Genomic DNA, 15,136 nt, shown 5'->3' on the forward strand with positions numbered 1-15,136 from the left:
GTTTGGTTTGCAGGAGAGGTAGAGTTGGGTGTCATCAGCAAAGCAGTGAAAGTGGATATTAAATTTGCGGAGGATATGACCAAGAGGCAAGAGGTAGACGATGAAGAGAAGAGGACCTAAGACAGATCCCTGGGGAACACCTGTGGTGACTAGGGAGGGCTTTGAGGTGAAGGATTTCAGCTGGACAAACTGAGTGCGGCCAGTGAGGTAGGAATGGAACCAACTGAGGGGAGTATGGGTGAGACCAATGGAGGAGAGTCTATTGAGGAGGATAGGGTGAGAGATTGTGTCGAAGGCGGCGCTCAAGTCTAGGAGGATGAGGATGGAGACTAAACCGGAGTCAGATGCTATGAGGAGATCATTTACAATATGGATTAGGGCAGTCTCTGTGCTGTGGCGGGGGCGGAAACCAGACTGAAAGGGCTCATAGAGAGAGTGGAGGGACAGGTGTGAGTAGAGTTGAGCAGCAACAGTTTTTTCAAGGATTTTTGAAATAAATGGAAGGTTGGAGATGGGGCGGAGGTTGTCAAAGTTGTTGGGGACTTTACTACAAAAATATTACAGAAATCCTAAAAAAATATTTCTAAGGAAATACTAATAAATCCTACCACAGAAAAACTACAAAAATACAAGTAATACTAGAAAACAAAATATCAGATTTAATGCTTAAAACAGGAACACAATATATTATTTTGCTTTCATTCTGAAAAGAAAATACCACAGAAATACTGTTAGAGTAATACTTTAATACAGAAGTACCAGAAATACTACAAAAATACGACCAAAAAAATACTACAAAAATGCAACTACAATAATACTGTAAAACAAAATATCAAATAGAGAAGAAAAAATAAGCAATTAATAAAGCAAACAAATTCTAATTTTTGATGGAAAATCTTTAATCAACAATCAAAACACAATTGTCACAATATTTACTTTGGCACTTTGATACAGTGTTAGAAATACTCATCAATTAAAGTGATTAAACAAAGACATTCTTGTTTTCTTGTAATGAAATGGAATGTTTTCCATAACGAAGAAGCATTTATCTTAAGTTGTGCATGTTGTTTATCAAATTAAAGTACCGATAAGTTCAGCCACCAGGGAGGGTACTGCAATGTCTTGAGAAGAACACATTGGAAAACAGTATTGCCCCATTCAAAAACATTTGTATCTGTACAGTACTAATGTACTTAAATGTCCCATTTAAGGTAATAATGGACTAATAAGGCGCACCTAAAAAAAACATGTCCGAAATTTGAAAGTGCACCTCATAGACTGGGAATAAATTTAAATATAAATAAAAGACTACAATGCATAGTACCCATTTATGAATCAATTTTAATTGTGAAACCAGATTTTCTATGAAAGTTTTTTATTGGATTACCATAGTTCAATTTCATCCGCCTTATAGTCCTGTGTGCCTTCAAATATGGAAAATAGTTCACAAAAGAATTTCTAGGGTCTACCTAATAAGTTGATGTGCTTTATATTTAAGAAAACATTCATTTAACAGATTAATGGATCCCAATACCTTTTCTGTGCCAAGAGTTTAATGTAACTAGAGTGAATTTGGAATGGTAAATCCAGAAACCCTTAAATTGAAATTATAGAGAAAATTTAATACAATACAGATTTATTTTTATCTCTCCTTATTTCTTTGTAAAATTCAACATTTATGAATGAAATAAAACCTTTATACAGCCCCTGCTTATATATTTGTTTTTATAATGGGTTAAAGCTTTATTTGTTAACGTATGCTTTATGATTCGATTCGGATGTTTGGCTCTTTCAAAGGGGGCGGCAACTAATGTGTATCTCGGGAAATTACAGTATATTTACATAGATGAGTCAAAGGTGCTTCCAGGTAAACTCGATGATTGCAGGGGTCAGTCTGGAAAGAAAAATAACACAAACATCAAATTACAAGTTACACGAACTGAAGTGGCCGTCAACATTGATAACGACAAAAAGAGCCGCCAGACCTAATAATAATAAGCTCTGCCGGTCCTCACACACAGCAATGTGGGAATGGGAATAATGAATCTCGGCCACATGAGTGCATTTCATTTAAGGCAGAAATATTGACAAAAGATCAGCCAGGCCAGGCAAAAGTGCACTCAGAACAATATGCAATTGGGGATAATAGACCACGGTAGCATGAATGCGGTTCACTCTTCCGGTAAACAGAACGGCAAAAAAAAGAGCCCCACAAAAATGTTCACAGCAATATGCTATCAGGAATAATGGATTGCGGCATATCTTTTGACCCAAGATGCAGTAAGGCTGCAAAGTTAGAAGGGCGAAGTATTCAACAATCACGCTTTCTTTGTATGTTTGTTTTTTGGGGTTTTGTTTCACTTTAATGGTCCAGTATGGAAAATGTTCTACTTTCTGATGCCATTTTCCAACTTAAATCATCATTGCAGCTTCTGTCAAGCTGCTTGTGTGGCGTGTACAAGTACGTGCATTTCTTAGCCGCGTTTCAATAAACTTCTTTTTGGGGGTTAGGGTTGGTGTTAGAACAGTATTTAAAACGGGCTTACTCTTACTTTCACCATATTCATGCTACACGAATAAAAAACGCAGGCTCGAGCGTAAAATAACTCTACAGTACCCCTATCCATCTCCTCCCTTTCCTGCTTCCAAATGTGTTGTAAGCCCGAACAGCTCTGATAAAAGTAAGATAAAAGCAGATAGGCGCAGTGAAAAAAGTGTCTAAAGGCTCTTTGAACTCAATGACGCACCCCACTATTGAATTTGTTACATGTAAAAAAAAAAGCTCTTAGTTTTTTTTTAATTGTTGGACTAAAGTAAATCTTCATGAATCTACATTTTGTTGTGTGTTATTTTCAAGAATTCCAAGTCGTTTGACTTCAAAATACAAAAAGTTGAAAGTTAAAAAATCAATGTAGATTAAAAAAAATAAAAGCTACTATAATATAGTCCTGTAATAAATGTATTTTATTGGTCATTAATTCAGTTTTGGCAATAGATTGATTACAACAACAACAAGAATCTGAAAAACTGATTGGAAGCAGAGACAGTTTCAATTGGTTGAACCAAGCCAAAAGACCGGAATCTCCTAAAAGTCAAGTCATTTGTATTTGAATAGTCCTTAATCACAAGAAGTGTCAAAGAGGTGCACAGACCACAGATTATTGCAAGCCACAGACTTATTACACCATCCCCTGATCTAGAACCTACATGAGGGCAAGGGAAAACTCTAAAACCTCAACATGAGGAAAATGAAGAAAACTTGAGAAGGGACCGCACATGAGGTAATCCACCTTCCAGGATGACCAGGCTGCAAAGGATGTTGCATTGACAAACATTACACAGATATTGCCAACATGACATATACAGTGCATCCGGAAAGTATTCACAGCGCTTCACTTTTTCCACATTTTGTTATGTTACAGCCTCATTCCAAATTGTATAAATTTAATCTCTTATCTCAAAATTCTACACAAAATGCTCCATTATGACAATGTGAAAAAGTTTTTTTTTTACTTTTTTTGAATTTATTAAAAATAGAAAACTAAGAAATCACATTTACATAAGTATTCACAGCCTTTGCCATGAAGCTCAAAATTGAGCTCAGGTGCATCTTTTTTCCACTGATCATCCTTGAGATCTTTCTACAGCTTAATTGGAGTCCACCTGCAGTAAATTCAGTTGATTGGACATGATTTGGAAAGGCACACACCTGTCTATATAAGGTCCCACAGTTGAGTGTGCATGTCAGAGCACAAACACCAAGCAAGAAGTCAAAAGAACTGTCTGTAGACCTGCGGGACAGGATTGTCTTGAGGCACAAATCTGGGGAAGGATACAGAAAAATTTCTGCTGCTTTGAAGGTCCCAATGAGCACAGTGGCCTCCATTATTCGTAAATGGAAGACATTTGGAACCACCAGGACTCTTCCTAGAGCTGGCCGGCCATCTAAACTGAGCGATCGGGGAAGTAGGGCCTTAGTCAGGTAGGTGACCAAGAACCCGATGGTCACTCTGTCAGAGCTCCAGCGTTCCTCTGTGGAGAGAGGAGAGCCTTCCAGAAGGACAACCATCTCTGCAGCAATCCATCAATCAGGCCTGTATGGTAGAGTGGCCAGACGAAAGCCACTTCTTAGTAAAAGGAACATGGAAGCCCGTCTGGAATTTGCCAAAAAGCACCTGAATGACGGACCATGAGAAACAAAATTCTCTGGTCTGATGAGACAAAGATTGAACTTTGGTGTGAATGCCAGGCCCCATGTTTGGAGGAAACCAGGCACCGCTCATCACCAGGCCAATACCATCCCTACAGTGAAACATGGTGGTGGCAGCATAATGCTGTGGGGATGTTTTTCAGCAGCAGGAACTGGCAGACTAGTCAGGATAGAAGGAAAAATGAATGCAGCAAAATATAGAGATATCCTGGATGAAAACCTGCTCCAGAGCGCTCTTGACCTCAGGCTGGGGCGAAGGTTCATTTTTCAGCAGGACAACGACCCAAGCACAGAGCCAAGATCTCAAAAGATTGGCTTCAGAACCACTCCGTGAATGTCCTGGAGTGGCCCACCCAGAGTCCAGATTTGAATCCGATCGAACATCTCTGGAGAGATCTGAAAATGGCTGTGCGCAAATGTCTCCCATCCAACCTGTTTGAGCTTGAGACTTATTGCAAAGAAGAATGGGCAAAACTGCCTAAAGATAGGTGTGCTAAATTTGTGGGATCATATTCAAAAAGACTTGAGGCTGTATTTGCTGCCAAAGGTGGATCAACAAAGTATTAAGGAAAGGCTGTGAATACTTATGCAAATGTGATTTCTTGGGTTTTTATTTTTAATAAATTAAAATTAAAGTTAAAAAAAAAAACTTTTTTACATTGTCATAATGGAGTATTTTGTGTAGAACTTTGAGATAAGAGATTAAATTAATACAATTTGGAATGAGGCTGTAACATAACAAAATGTGGAAAAAGTGAAGCGCTGTGAATACTTTTCGGATGCACTGTAGGTCATTCATAAACTATTGAATAGAAGTGCGTTTTAAGCTTAGATTTAAACAGTTCCACTGATCTACATTTTTCAATGTTCAGAGCAGTTTTTGAGTACAAGTCACTGCATTTAGATAGACCAATAATTAACCTTTCTGTCTTTTCAGAGTTAAGGCGCAAGAAATTGAGTGACATCCATTCTTTTATCTCAGTAAGGCAGGCCTCCAAATTTCCAGTTTAGTGTGACAGATTCATCCACCGGAAGATACTGGACTGTCTCAGGAAATTAGAATATTGTGATAAAGTTCTTTATTCTCTGTAATGCAATTAAAAAAAACAAAAATGTCATACATTCTGGATTTCTTACACATCAACTGAACTATTTCAAGCCTTTTATTATTTGAATATTGCTGATTTTGGCTTATAGCTGAAAAAAACTCAAAAATCCTATCTCCAAATATTAGAATACTTCCTCAGACCAAGTAAAAAAAATAATTTTATAACAGCAAAACTAAATCAAACATTTGAAAATGTCCATTGATGCACTCAGTACTTGGTTGGGAATCCTTTTGCACGGATTACTGCATCAATCCGGCGTGGCATGGAGGCAATCAGCCTGTGGCATTGCTGAGGTGTTATTGATGCCCAGGATGCTTCGATAGCGGCCTTCAGCTCATTTGCATTTGTAGGTCTGGTGTCTTTCACCTTCTTCTTAACTATACCCCACAAATTCTCGATGGGGTTCAGGTCAGGGGAATTAGCAGGCCAATCAAGGACAGTGATGCCATGGTCAGTGCACCAGTTACTGGTGGTTTTGGCACTGTGGGCAGGTGCCAGATCATGCTGGAAAATGAAATACTCATATCCATAGAGCTTTTCAGCAGATGGAAGCATGTAGTGCTCTAAAATCTCTTGGTACACAGTTGCATTTACTCTGGACTTGATGAAACACATTGGACCAACACCAGCAGCTGACATGGCTCCCCAAACCATTGCTGACTGTGGGAACTTCACACTGGATTTCAAGCAACTTGGATTTTGCTCCTCTCCAGCCTTTCTCCAGACTCTGACTTCCAAATGAGATGCAAAACTTGCTTTCGTCTGAAAAGAGGACTTTGGACCACTCTGCAACTGTCCAGTGCTTCTTCTCCATAGCCCAAGTCAGACGCTTCTTCCGTTGTCTTGAGTTCAGAAGTGGCTTGACCATGGGAATACGGCTATTGTAGCCCATTTCCCGGACACGTCTGTGAACTGTGGCTTTTGATACCTGGACTCCAGCTTCAGCCCACTGTCTTTGAAGCTCCCTCAAATTCTGGAAGCGGCTCTTCTTCACAATTTTGTTAAGGCTGCGGTCATCTCTCTTGGTTGTGCAGCGTTTCCGGCCACATTTTTCCCTTCCAACAGACTTTTTGTGGATATGCTTTGAAACTGCACTCTGTGAACAGCCTGCTCTTTGAGAAATTTCTTTTTGTGTCTTACCCTCCTGATGGAGGGTATCAATGATGGTCCTCTGGACAGCAGTCAGATCAGCAGTGATTTAGTTTACTGAACCAAGCTGAGTGATTTTAAGGCTCAGGAAACCCTCGCAAGGTGTTTCGAGTTAATTAGATGATTTAGGTGATTAGTTGAATAGCCTACTTGTATACTTTTTCATGATATTCTAATATTTTGAGATAGGATTTTTGAGTTTTCTTAAGCTGTAAGCCAAATTCAGCAATATTAAAATAATAAAAGGCTTGAAATAGTTCAGTTGATGTGTAATGAATCCAGAATGTATGACATTTTTGTTTTTTTAATTGCATTACAGAAAATAAAGAACTTTATCACAATATTCTAATTTTCTGAGACAGTCCAGTATACTTGAGTGTCATCTGCGTAGCAATGAAAACTGACATTATACTTGCGAATAATATCACCTAATGAAAGCATGTAAATGCTGAAAAGAAGGAGGCCAAGTACTGAACCCTACGGAACAATTTACATCACTTCTTTGTAAGGGGAAAACTACGTCATTTCTGGACTACAAGGTTACTAAATCAGTTACTATCCATACACAGGTTTAACAACAAGAAATCTAGTGGTGCCCTAAGACTCTTGCAGAGTGCTGCAAGAAAAATACTTTTGGCATGATTTCTCACCAGGATTCAGCGCAGAAGCTCAGAAGAGCCCGTTGACCTGTTCAGTCTCAGGATCCAAGTCGATGTCGTAGAAACAAGGCCTGGTGGGCAAGCCAGGGATGGTGGGCATCTACAAGAGACCTTTTTATTAGCACTACGCACAATATTATTTCAAGCTATCCGCAGGCAGCTTTTGGCCAACACTTACAGTGCCAACTAATGGGAAGAGAAACCCTGCGCCAACACTCGCACGGATGTCTCGGATTGGCACCACGAAACCTGTTGGCACACCCTTCTTGTCTGCTTCGTGGGAGAGCGACAGGTGAGTCTTGGCCATACAGATCGGGAGATTACCAAAACCCTGCAGGTCAAAACGATACCAAAATGCAAACAGGTTTTAAATTAACAGAATATATTTTTTTTTTTAAAAGACTAAAGAAGTCTTTGACGGGAACTTGCACAACAGTCAGTATTCACAAGTCAGGCATGTTTGTGATCATAATTACTAATTAATCAGGATTCATACACCTTTTTTATGACCAAAATTCAAACACTTTTTAAGGTCTTTCAAAGCCAATATTTCGTTTTTTTCCCAGTACCAATGAAATAAGAAATTCAGTGTAAATCGGGTATTTTGCAGATCCACAATTATATCTTTAATTTACATTATATGTGATACTTAATCTTGCAAGTGCATTTTTCAGGACATATGAGTAAATCATAAATATATTTGTAGACCGATAAAATATGCGTGTAAATACTTTTGAGACAAATCTCGCCCCATAGAGGGTGTTGGGTAAAGTAAAGCTGATATGTAGTTCACATTTTCAATTGCAGGAAGTTCTTCCCAATACAGTTTACCACTGGGAGACGTAACATTTATTTCTTGCTTGGTCCATAATAAATGTCCATATTTGATACGTAATCCTTGCACTTATACAAAGTTTATCGTGCCCTGTTACGGTGTAACATGCACTTGTCCCCTTGAACGCAACCCATAGGGGGAGATGGTGCTTCTTCATAAGACAATGCCGCACAAACTAATGCCAGCTGCCGTTAATCACGAGGGAAGAAATGAAAAGGCAAAGCAAAGCCACCAGAGAGCCTCCCTCCACCTCGAACAGTTTTCTCCTCAGAGCTATACAATTCACGTAGGTCACCCATTTTGACTTCAAAACCCAAAACGGCAAAATTCAACAAAAGGTTAGGGGACTTTTTTAACATTAAACTATTATTAGTGAGTCAAAATGTAAGGCTTTAACTCTCAAGGGAAATTTAACTTGAGCTTCAGTTTTATGAGTAAAGCTGCTTGAACATCATTCCAAGAGTTAAAGCAGCATTAATTAGACTTCAACTCAATAATCGAATCAGTTTTAAAGATTTAACATCTGCCATATCAAAAATCGTATGTTAGAACCTTCCAATTTGGAATTTTTTTCAGTAGCGCCAATTAGACCTAAGATTTATGGCCCGAGCCCAAGCCTGAACCCGAACCCGAGGCAATTTCGGGCCGGGTCGGGCCTGAAATGTCAGTCATACGGTCGGGTCGGGTCGGGTTCGGTCCTGCTTTTTTTTTTTTTTTTTTAATTAATTAATAATTATAAATATATGTTCATTAAAAATATATACTTAAACTATGTATGGATACTAGACCAAGGAATACTTGTTATAAAATAAATAATTTGGATAAAACGGAGAAGGAGCTGTAATTGCTATTTAACGGAGCCAGAGCATGCTCTGTGCACGTGACGTGAATGCTGTCCTTGTAGTGGGTTGTACATAATTCACCCACGGAACCATTGTTTAGTTAGCGAGTTCCTAGGGGGACTCTTAATTCGGCCGGTTCTAGCGACTCCCGTGTTTGTTTTGTTATTGCAAGTTTACATGTCATTAAAGCAGCTCCCGTTGGCACCTTTGTTTGGCACTCCGCCTACGACTCCCGTCTCTGCTCGCTACATCCTCTTAATAATCTTCCCCTCCGCAAATTCGCATGATTTTGGCCTGGTATCCCCGATATGGAGTCGGACCAACAAGAAGTGAAAGATGAACTAAAGAGAGGAGAACTGACAAGGAAAACACACTCTGGTAAGAGTGAACTGTGGAGCACTTTCAAATTGATCGTCGAAAATGATACAGACACTTGCGTTGGCTTCGCTGTGTGTCAATTTGACACTCAGCGAAGCCAACGCTAGAATCTTAAGGACGTACTGCTGCTGTGGATTATGGCCCAATGATCAAGTCGTCAAAATGACGGACGCTCTTAAATGTTTACGCCGCCTCTAAAAAAAAACCGTCAATGACAGATTGTCGCTTAATGTAACATCTGCAGTGCAGACACAGAAATATAAAAGATGTAAATGTTTATACAGTTTTATTTAACTTAGGCCTAGATGTTGTAACAAAAGGCAGAGTTTAATTTGTTATCATAAATCACCCCTCCTTATAAATAAAATATGTAATTTCGGGCTCCCCTCGGGCCGGGCCAGCAAATCCAGTTAATTAGTCGGGCTCGGTCCGGGTCGGGTTTAATACCCCTCGGGCCTGCGTCGGGCTCGGGTGCTTTTTTTTTGGCCCGATCTTACCTCTAGCGCCAATTTCAGGTAGATATGTGATATTGATTGATTCCTATAGGGGGCACTCTTTGTTTAAAGATGTACTGAACCAGCCTTTGTATTTAAAGCAAGAGATAAGCTAGAGTGGTAAAATGAATACTGCTTGATTTTTTTTCAATGCTTTTGTAGTTTTCATGAAAAATTAGTGTTTTGTAAGGTTGCTATAAACTGTAGTGGTAAACAACGGAAGATTTGTGAGCTGATTGAAACCTAAAACTTAAACCTGTTTTAACTGAAGAAAAAAGTGGTTTGATGAGCTTGGAAATCTACTCTGACCGCAACCGTTAAAAAAAATCTAGGGGCGAGAACGGTAAAAAGTCCCTTGATAGGAAACTAAAAATGACATGTGCTGCAATTACTAATTATTTAAATCAAAAGCTGATCGGTTATTGAGTGAATGATCCTTAAAGGTGAGGTACGGAATATGAAAACGTAATGCCACAATCATGACTTTAAACCAGGCGATGGCGGCAAAGAAACACATTTGTGTGCATTTCTTCAGCTCTTCATTTTTCATCTTTTGGGGTTTTTTTTCTGTCCTTAACAGTTGTAATTACAAAATAGAGCATAGGGGCTCTTTGAACTCAGTTGGGCATTGTTAACACATACTTAATAGAGAAAATAAATAACTTTCAACTTTTTGAGGACACCTCAAACAAGTAACTGTCAAAATATGTTGTAAAAAAACTTTGGCTTATGCAATAATCCACACATTTCTTGAGCTACAGACCTGTTTAGTGTACAGCTCCACCTTGCGCTGGGCCTCTGGCAGAAGTTCGATATCATCGGCTCCATAGATCTTCTGGGCAATGATTCTGATCTTTTCAGCAATTGGAAGCTAGAAATGAAAGGATGTACGCAACATTCATTGAAACTCTGAAGGGCCAATTTCATTTCCCAGGCAGATTTGAGGTCACCTCTAAGTCATAGAGGAACTTGAAGCTGCTCGGAGCCTCTGAGGCCTTCTGGACCGCTCGGCCCAGTTGGACCGCACCCGCTCCACCCTCGGCCCAGTGGTTGCAACGGACGGCATCGAAGGCCCCGGCACTTCTGGCCATATTGCAGACCAGGTCAAGCTCGGCATCCGTGTCGGTTCTGTCCATTTAAAGCGGCACAGAAAAGCAGATGGTTACATTACAGATGAGAACTGCACTCATGCGGCCGCGATCCATTATCCCTAATCTCATATTGCGGCAGGTGGGGATCAGCAGAATGCACTTTTGCAGGGAAACATGCCGTTCCGGCCTGCTTAAATGCCTGATCTGCAAACTTTTGCTCAAATTATTATTTGGATGACAGCTTGCCAAAATGCGCACTTTGGCACCGAACTTTTATCATTCAGATATTTGTATCATAAAAAAACATGATTACCAAACTATCAGTTTAACTTTAAAGCACTAAATCAAAATAAATTTTCATACTCTGTGTCACATAGAACATGTGCCGCTTCCTCTTTCCATTTCTACCTGGCTTACATCAGATTTCTGCTTCTCATCAATAGCTTACAAGCTTTACAAACTTTCTTTCTGCTTTTCAGCCAAATATTTCACTATTTGCAACTTGTAATCTGCAGAAGATGATTTTGTCTTTAGTGCCATTTCATTCAATTTCATTTGCTGCACTTTGCCAAAATGCGCAAGTGTGCATTTTAGCGCTGCACTTTGAAGTGCAGACTTGATTTGAGGGACTCGCCCCCAATTAAATTCGAAGCTGCGTACTTTAGCCAAAAAGCACACTTGGGCGCCAAAGAACGCACGGCGCAGAAGTAAAGTTTCGGATTTGCCCACGGCCTGCTGGTGGGCCGCCGGACTTTAGAGAAACAATTGTGTCTGTATGGTGTCACCTGTCACTGAAATGCATCATGCCACAGATCATTGGAAAGCTTAAACTCTTTGGATTCAGGATATGATGACTAATTCAAAATATACTGATCAGAGATCACTGTTGAAAGCTTGCAGCTTATAGTCCAAATTTTACTGTATGTCCAGTCAGCTTCTAGCTATCATGAGTACAGCAGTGTTTTTGAAGAAATGGCGACATTACGTACTTGAAAGCGTTGACTGCCACCACTACAGGTATTCCAAAGTGTTTGGCATTCTCGATCTGCTTCCTCATGTTGCTGCAGCCTTTTTCCAGCAGCTCAAGATTCTAGGCACAGAAACACAATGTTTACTATGTTGTTATCAGTGACAATAAAACCTATTCAATTCTATTTGTGTGTATTTAAGCTAAGGTAGCGATACACACAGTTTTTGTCCCAATAAACACACAGGGTGTTCACAGCTTCCATTATACACTGCATTATCAAAATGGAGGTTGCTTGTGATCTAATGAATACGAATGTATTTTTATCATAATAGGAAATGTATCTTTAGAACTTCATATACAGGTGTATAGGCAGCACATTACCTCCTCAATATATTCTTTCGGTAGAGGCATCCCAGCAGTGACCTACAAAATAAAAAATAAATGTTAAAAATAAAAAAAATACTATCTGTTATGGATTACCTAAGAGGTTGACTGACGGTGAGGAGTCATTTTGCTACTGCTGATCCTCATAATGTAAAAAATAGTTATATTTTCCAATTCAGAGCTTCTTAAATTTCTTGTTCCCAATTGTTACATTATCCACTAGAGAGCAGGTGATAATGCAAGTACCATTATCTTTAAAAAGGTTGGTCTCAGCACATATAACTATGGTCAGTAATCGCCTAGATTTCATTCATGTAATATAAAACCCTGGTAAGAATTGTAAAGGCATGAAAAAAAATAAAGATAATGAATAGTGTTGTTTGATACAGTGTCCAAACTAGAGCCTGGGCAAAACTACACATTCTTTAAATTGTAAAAAATATGGTAAAAAATGTAATGAAAATATAAGGAAAATGATACTTGTCTTTTACACACTGTACACCTTTTTCTTAATTACCCAAAAGGGAAAATTAACCATTCACAATGATAATCGTCTTTTCAATTCTATAAAATATTTGTATGTTTCAGAAGGTTTTTCAGGTATGTTTGAAAACGACCGTTCAAAAGTTTGGCGTCGCTTAGAAAATTCCATTCTTCGACAAAAGCAAAGTTTGAAGTATACAATTTTTTTTTCCAAAATAAAAATCATTATTTCTAACCCTCTCCATGTCTCAACTATACTTTTTTTTAAAACAATATTTTGCAACTCATTTGTTAATCCCCCCCAAAAAGTTTGACTTTTCATGGAAAACGCAAAATTGCATGGGTGACCCCAGGTTTTTCAAGTGTATATTGATTTTAATGTGTATATTTTTCTTTTTCAAGAGGCCCTTTCTGATTGTGGTAAACAGAGAAAAAAATTTCAACATGTCTGGACTAAGAGATTCATAGTAAACACACCGTTGGCCCTCCACCGTGCATCTTAAGCGCTCGGACAGTGGCCACCAAAACCACCACATGTGGTCTCAGGCCGGAGTATCGGCACTTGATGTTAAAGAACTTCTCCATCCCGATATCAGCGCCAAAGCCGGCTTCAGTCACTGTGCATATGAGGACAAGGTCAATCCGATTTAAAGCTGGAGGCTACACAGATTTGTACTGCCAAAAATAAATTACTGCGCAAACAAAAACACACACGCGCACAAAATAAACATGAACCTTTGGTCTCTACTTACCAACAAAGCCCTCTGGTCCAACAAGTTTCAAAGCAATTTTATCAGCCAAGATGGAGGAGTTGCCGTGGGCGATGTTGGCAAAAGGCCCAGCGTGGACAAACACGGGGGTTCCCTGTACAATTACAAATAAGCCGGGTCTCCTGCTTGTTTTCCTTATATCACGGAACAAGTTAATAACTCGTATTTGGCAAATGTTACACCCACCTCCAAGGTCTGCATGAGATTTGGCTTGATGGCGTCTTTCATGAGCACAGTTAACGCACCGCACACACCCTACGAAACATAAGACACTACAGTGAAACGATATTTTCTCACTAGTGATAGAGGCTATGCAAATGTACAGTGGTACCGTGACCTTTCAAAATGACACACTTTTGTGGTATATTCAAACAAAATGAAACAAATTTGCAATGTTCACTTCCATTGGTTTCCAGACCAAGAACGATTTTAGCGTCCTGTGAGTGCTGACAGCATTGGAAGAATTGATCAATTCCCCTCAAACAAAGCAAGACCCGTAAATCTGAAAATAGAATTTTCCCTTAAAATTATATGAAATGAAGTATGGCAACAATACAGATACTCAACACTTGAGTAGTGGTTAATAATATTAGCTGATACAACTAGGACATAATATAATCTTACCTTAACCCCCCTAAAACTGCCAATACAAAAATCACCTTGAAACCCCAAATTATGCATCGTAAATTCAGTAATTACTCTAACGCGGTTCGCCTTTCAGTTTTGCTGCTTCATGCATTCTGATTGGCTACACAGTTCCAAAGATTGGTTAAAAAAAAATAGAAAAATGTTTACAGGTACAGTATCTTTTATTTGTTGAATGAATGTTTGGGCCTGTAGAAAGGGTTTGTTCTTTGATTTTAATGTAAAACGGAGTATTCCATTGTATAATAATTGTACAAAAAAAGGAAAGGCTTCTATTTCACAGGTTTAGCCTATCACAGGTTGTTTTTAGAATGAATCCCCCGCGATAAACGAGGCTTCACTGGACTGTGTTATTCCTATAAATTCTGGTTTGTGATAGCATTATGGCCAGTACAGGGCATTTGATTTGAGAATTTCTCACCACCCAAAGTACAAATAACCTAAGAAATGTCTGAGAAAAGCCTGATACTGCCCAGTCCTAGCATACAAGTCTTAAGGCCCTAATCGCAAAGCCACAAACAAAGCGGCCGGCAACAGAAGCTATTGCGGGTATCAATTACTCGGCCTGGTATCATCCCCATACTGCCCTATCCCTAGCATCCATGTCTACATTAATAATAATTACTGTGGCCGATACCATTATTGATAGCCTCTGCAAGTACAGATACCCCAAAATGGTCTGGTGTCCTTCCAATAGTGATACCTAGAATCAGTAATTGCCCGTCCTTCGTAATGACTATGGTATCTTATTAATGAGTTAAATTATTAAAAGCACTAAATTGATTACACTTTACATGCACCCTGCTGGGATTTTTTTCGTTATAGCCCGAATTTTGACTGATTCTTTGTTTATGGAAGGGTTAAATCCAGTGCTTGGTTATTTTCCAAACCCCAAAAAAACATTTGCGCATGAAAATAAACCCTCTTATGTTAACGATTAGGGATGGTAAATAGTTTCTGACCACTGGATGCAACTGAAAACGAGCGCTAAAAAGCCCAAGGAGGAAAACAAACTACTTCCGTTTTTTTGGCCCGACCTTTTAAAGGTTTTGGGCTACCTGTAGCAGCAAGATGGTTGACATTTATGTCAGTTTCCCATAGGAGGTGCTTGATTTAT

The 15,136-nt window shown here is 39.1% G+C and overlaps 1 protein-coding gene across 1 annotated transcript in view; it reads right to left on the reverse strand.

Moving 5' to 3' along the window:
* Positions 1-875: 875 nt before the first annotated feature.
* mthfd1b (methylenetetrahydrofolate dehydrogenase (NADP+ dependent) 1b) overlaps positions 876-15,136 on the reverse strand; it is a 33,146-nt gene continuing 18,885 nt past the window's right edge. The window contains exons 19-28 of the mRNA XM_088354141.1: positions 13,561-13,629; positions 13,357-13,468; positions 13,082-13,221; positions 12,119-12,160; positions 11,757-11,857; positions 10,627-10,804; positions 10,440-10,547; positions 7,306-7,458; positions 7,119-7,227; positions 876-1,894 (exon numbers count right to left, since the gene is read on the reverse strand). Coding sequence (XP_088210267.1) covers positions 7,138-7,227; positions 7,306-7,458; positions 10,440-10,547; positions 10,627-10,804; positions 11,757-11,857; positions 12,119-12,160; positions 13,082-13,221; positions 13,357-13,468; positions 13,561-13,629 — 993 coding nt within the window. The 3' untranslated portion in view covers positions 876-1,894; positions 7,119-7,137. The remainder of the gene's footprint in view (positions 1,895-7,118; positions 7,228-7,305; positions 7,459-10,439; positions 10,548-10,626; positions 10,805-11,756; positions 11,858-12,118; positions 12,161-13,081; positions 13,222-13,356; positions 13,469-13,560; positions 13,630-15,136) is intronic.

This window comes from Urocampus carinirostris, chromosome 15 (assembly GCF_059441175.1).
Source record: "Urocampus carinirostris isolate Australia breed hairy pipefish chromosome 15, RoL_Ucar_1.0, whole genome shotgun sequence".
NCBI classification, from domain to species: Eukaryota; Metazoa; Chordata; class Actinopteri; order Syngnathiformes; family Syngnathidae; genus Urocampus; species Urocampus carinirostris.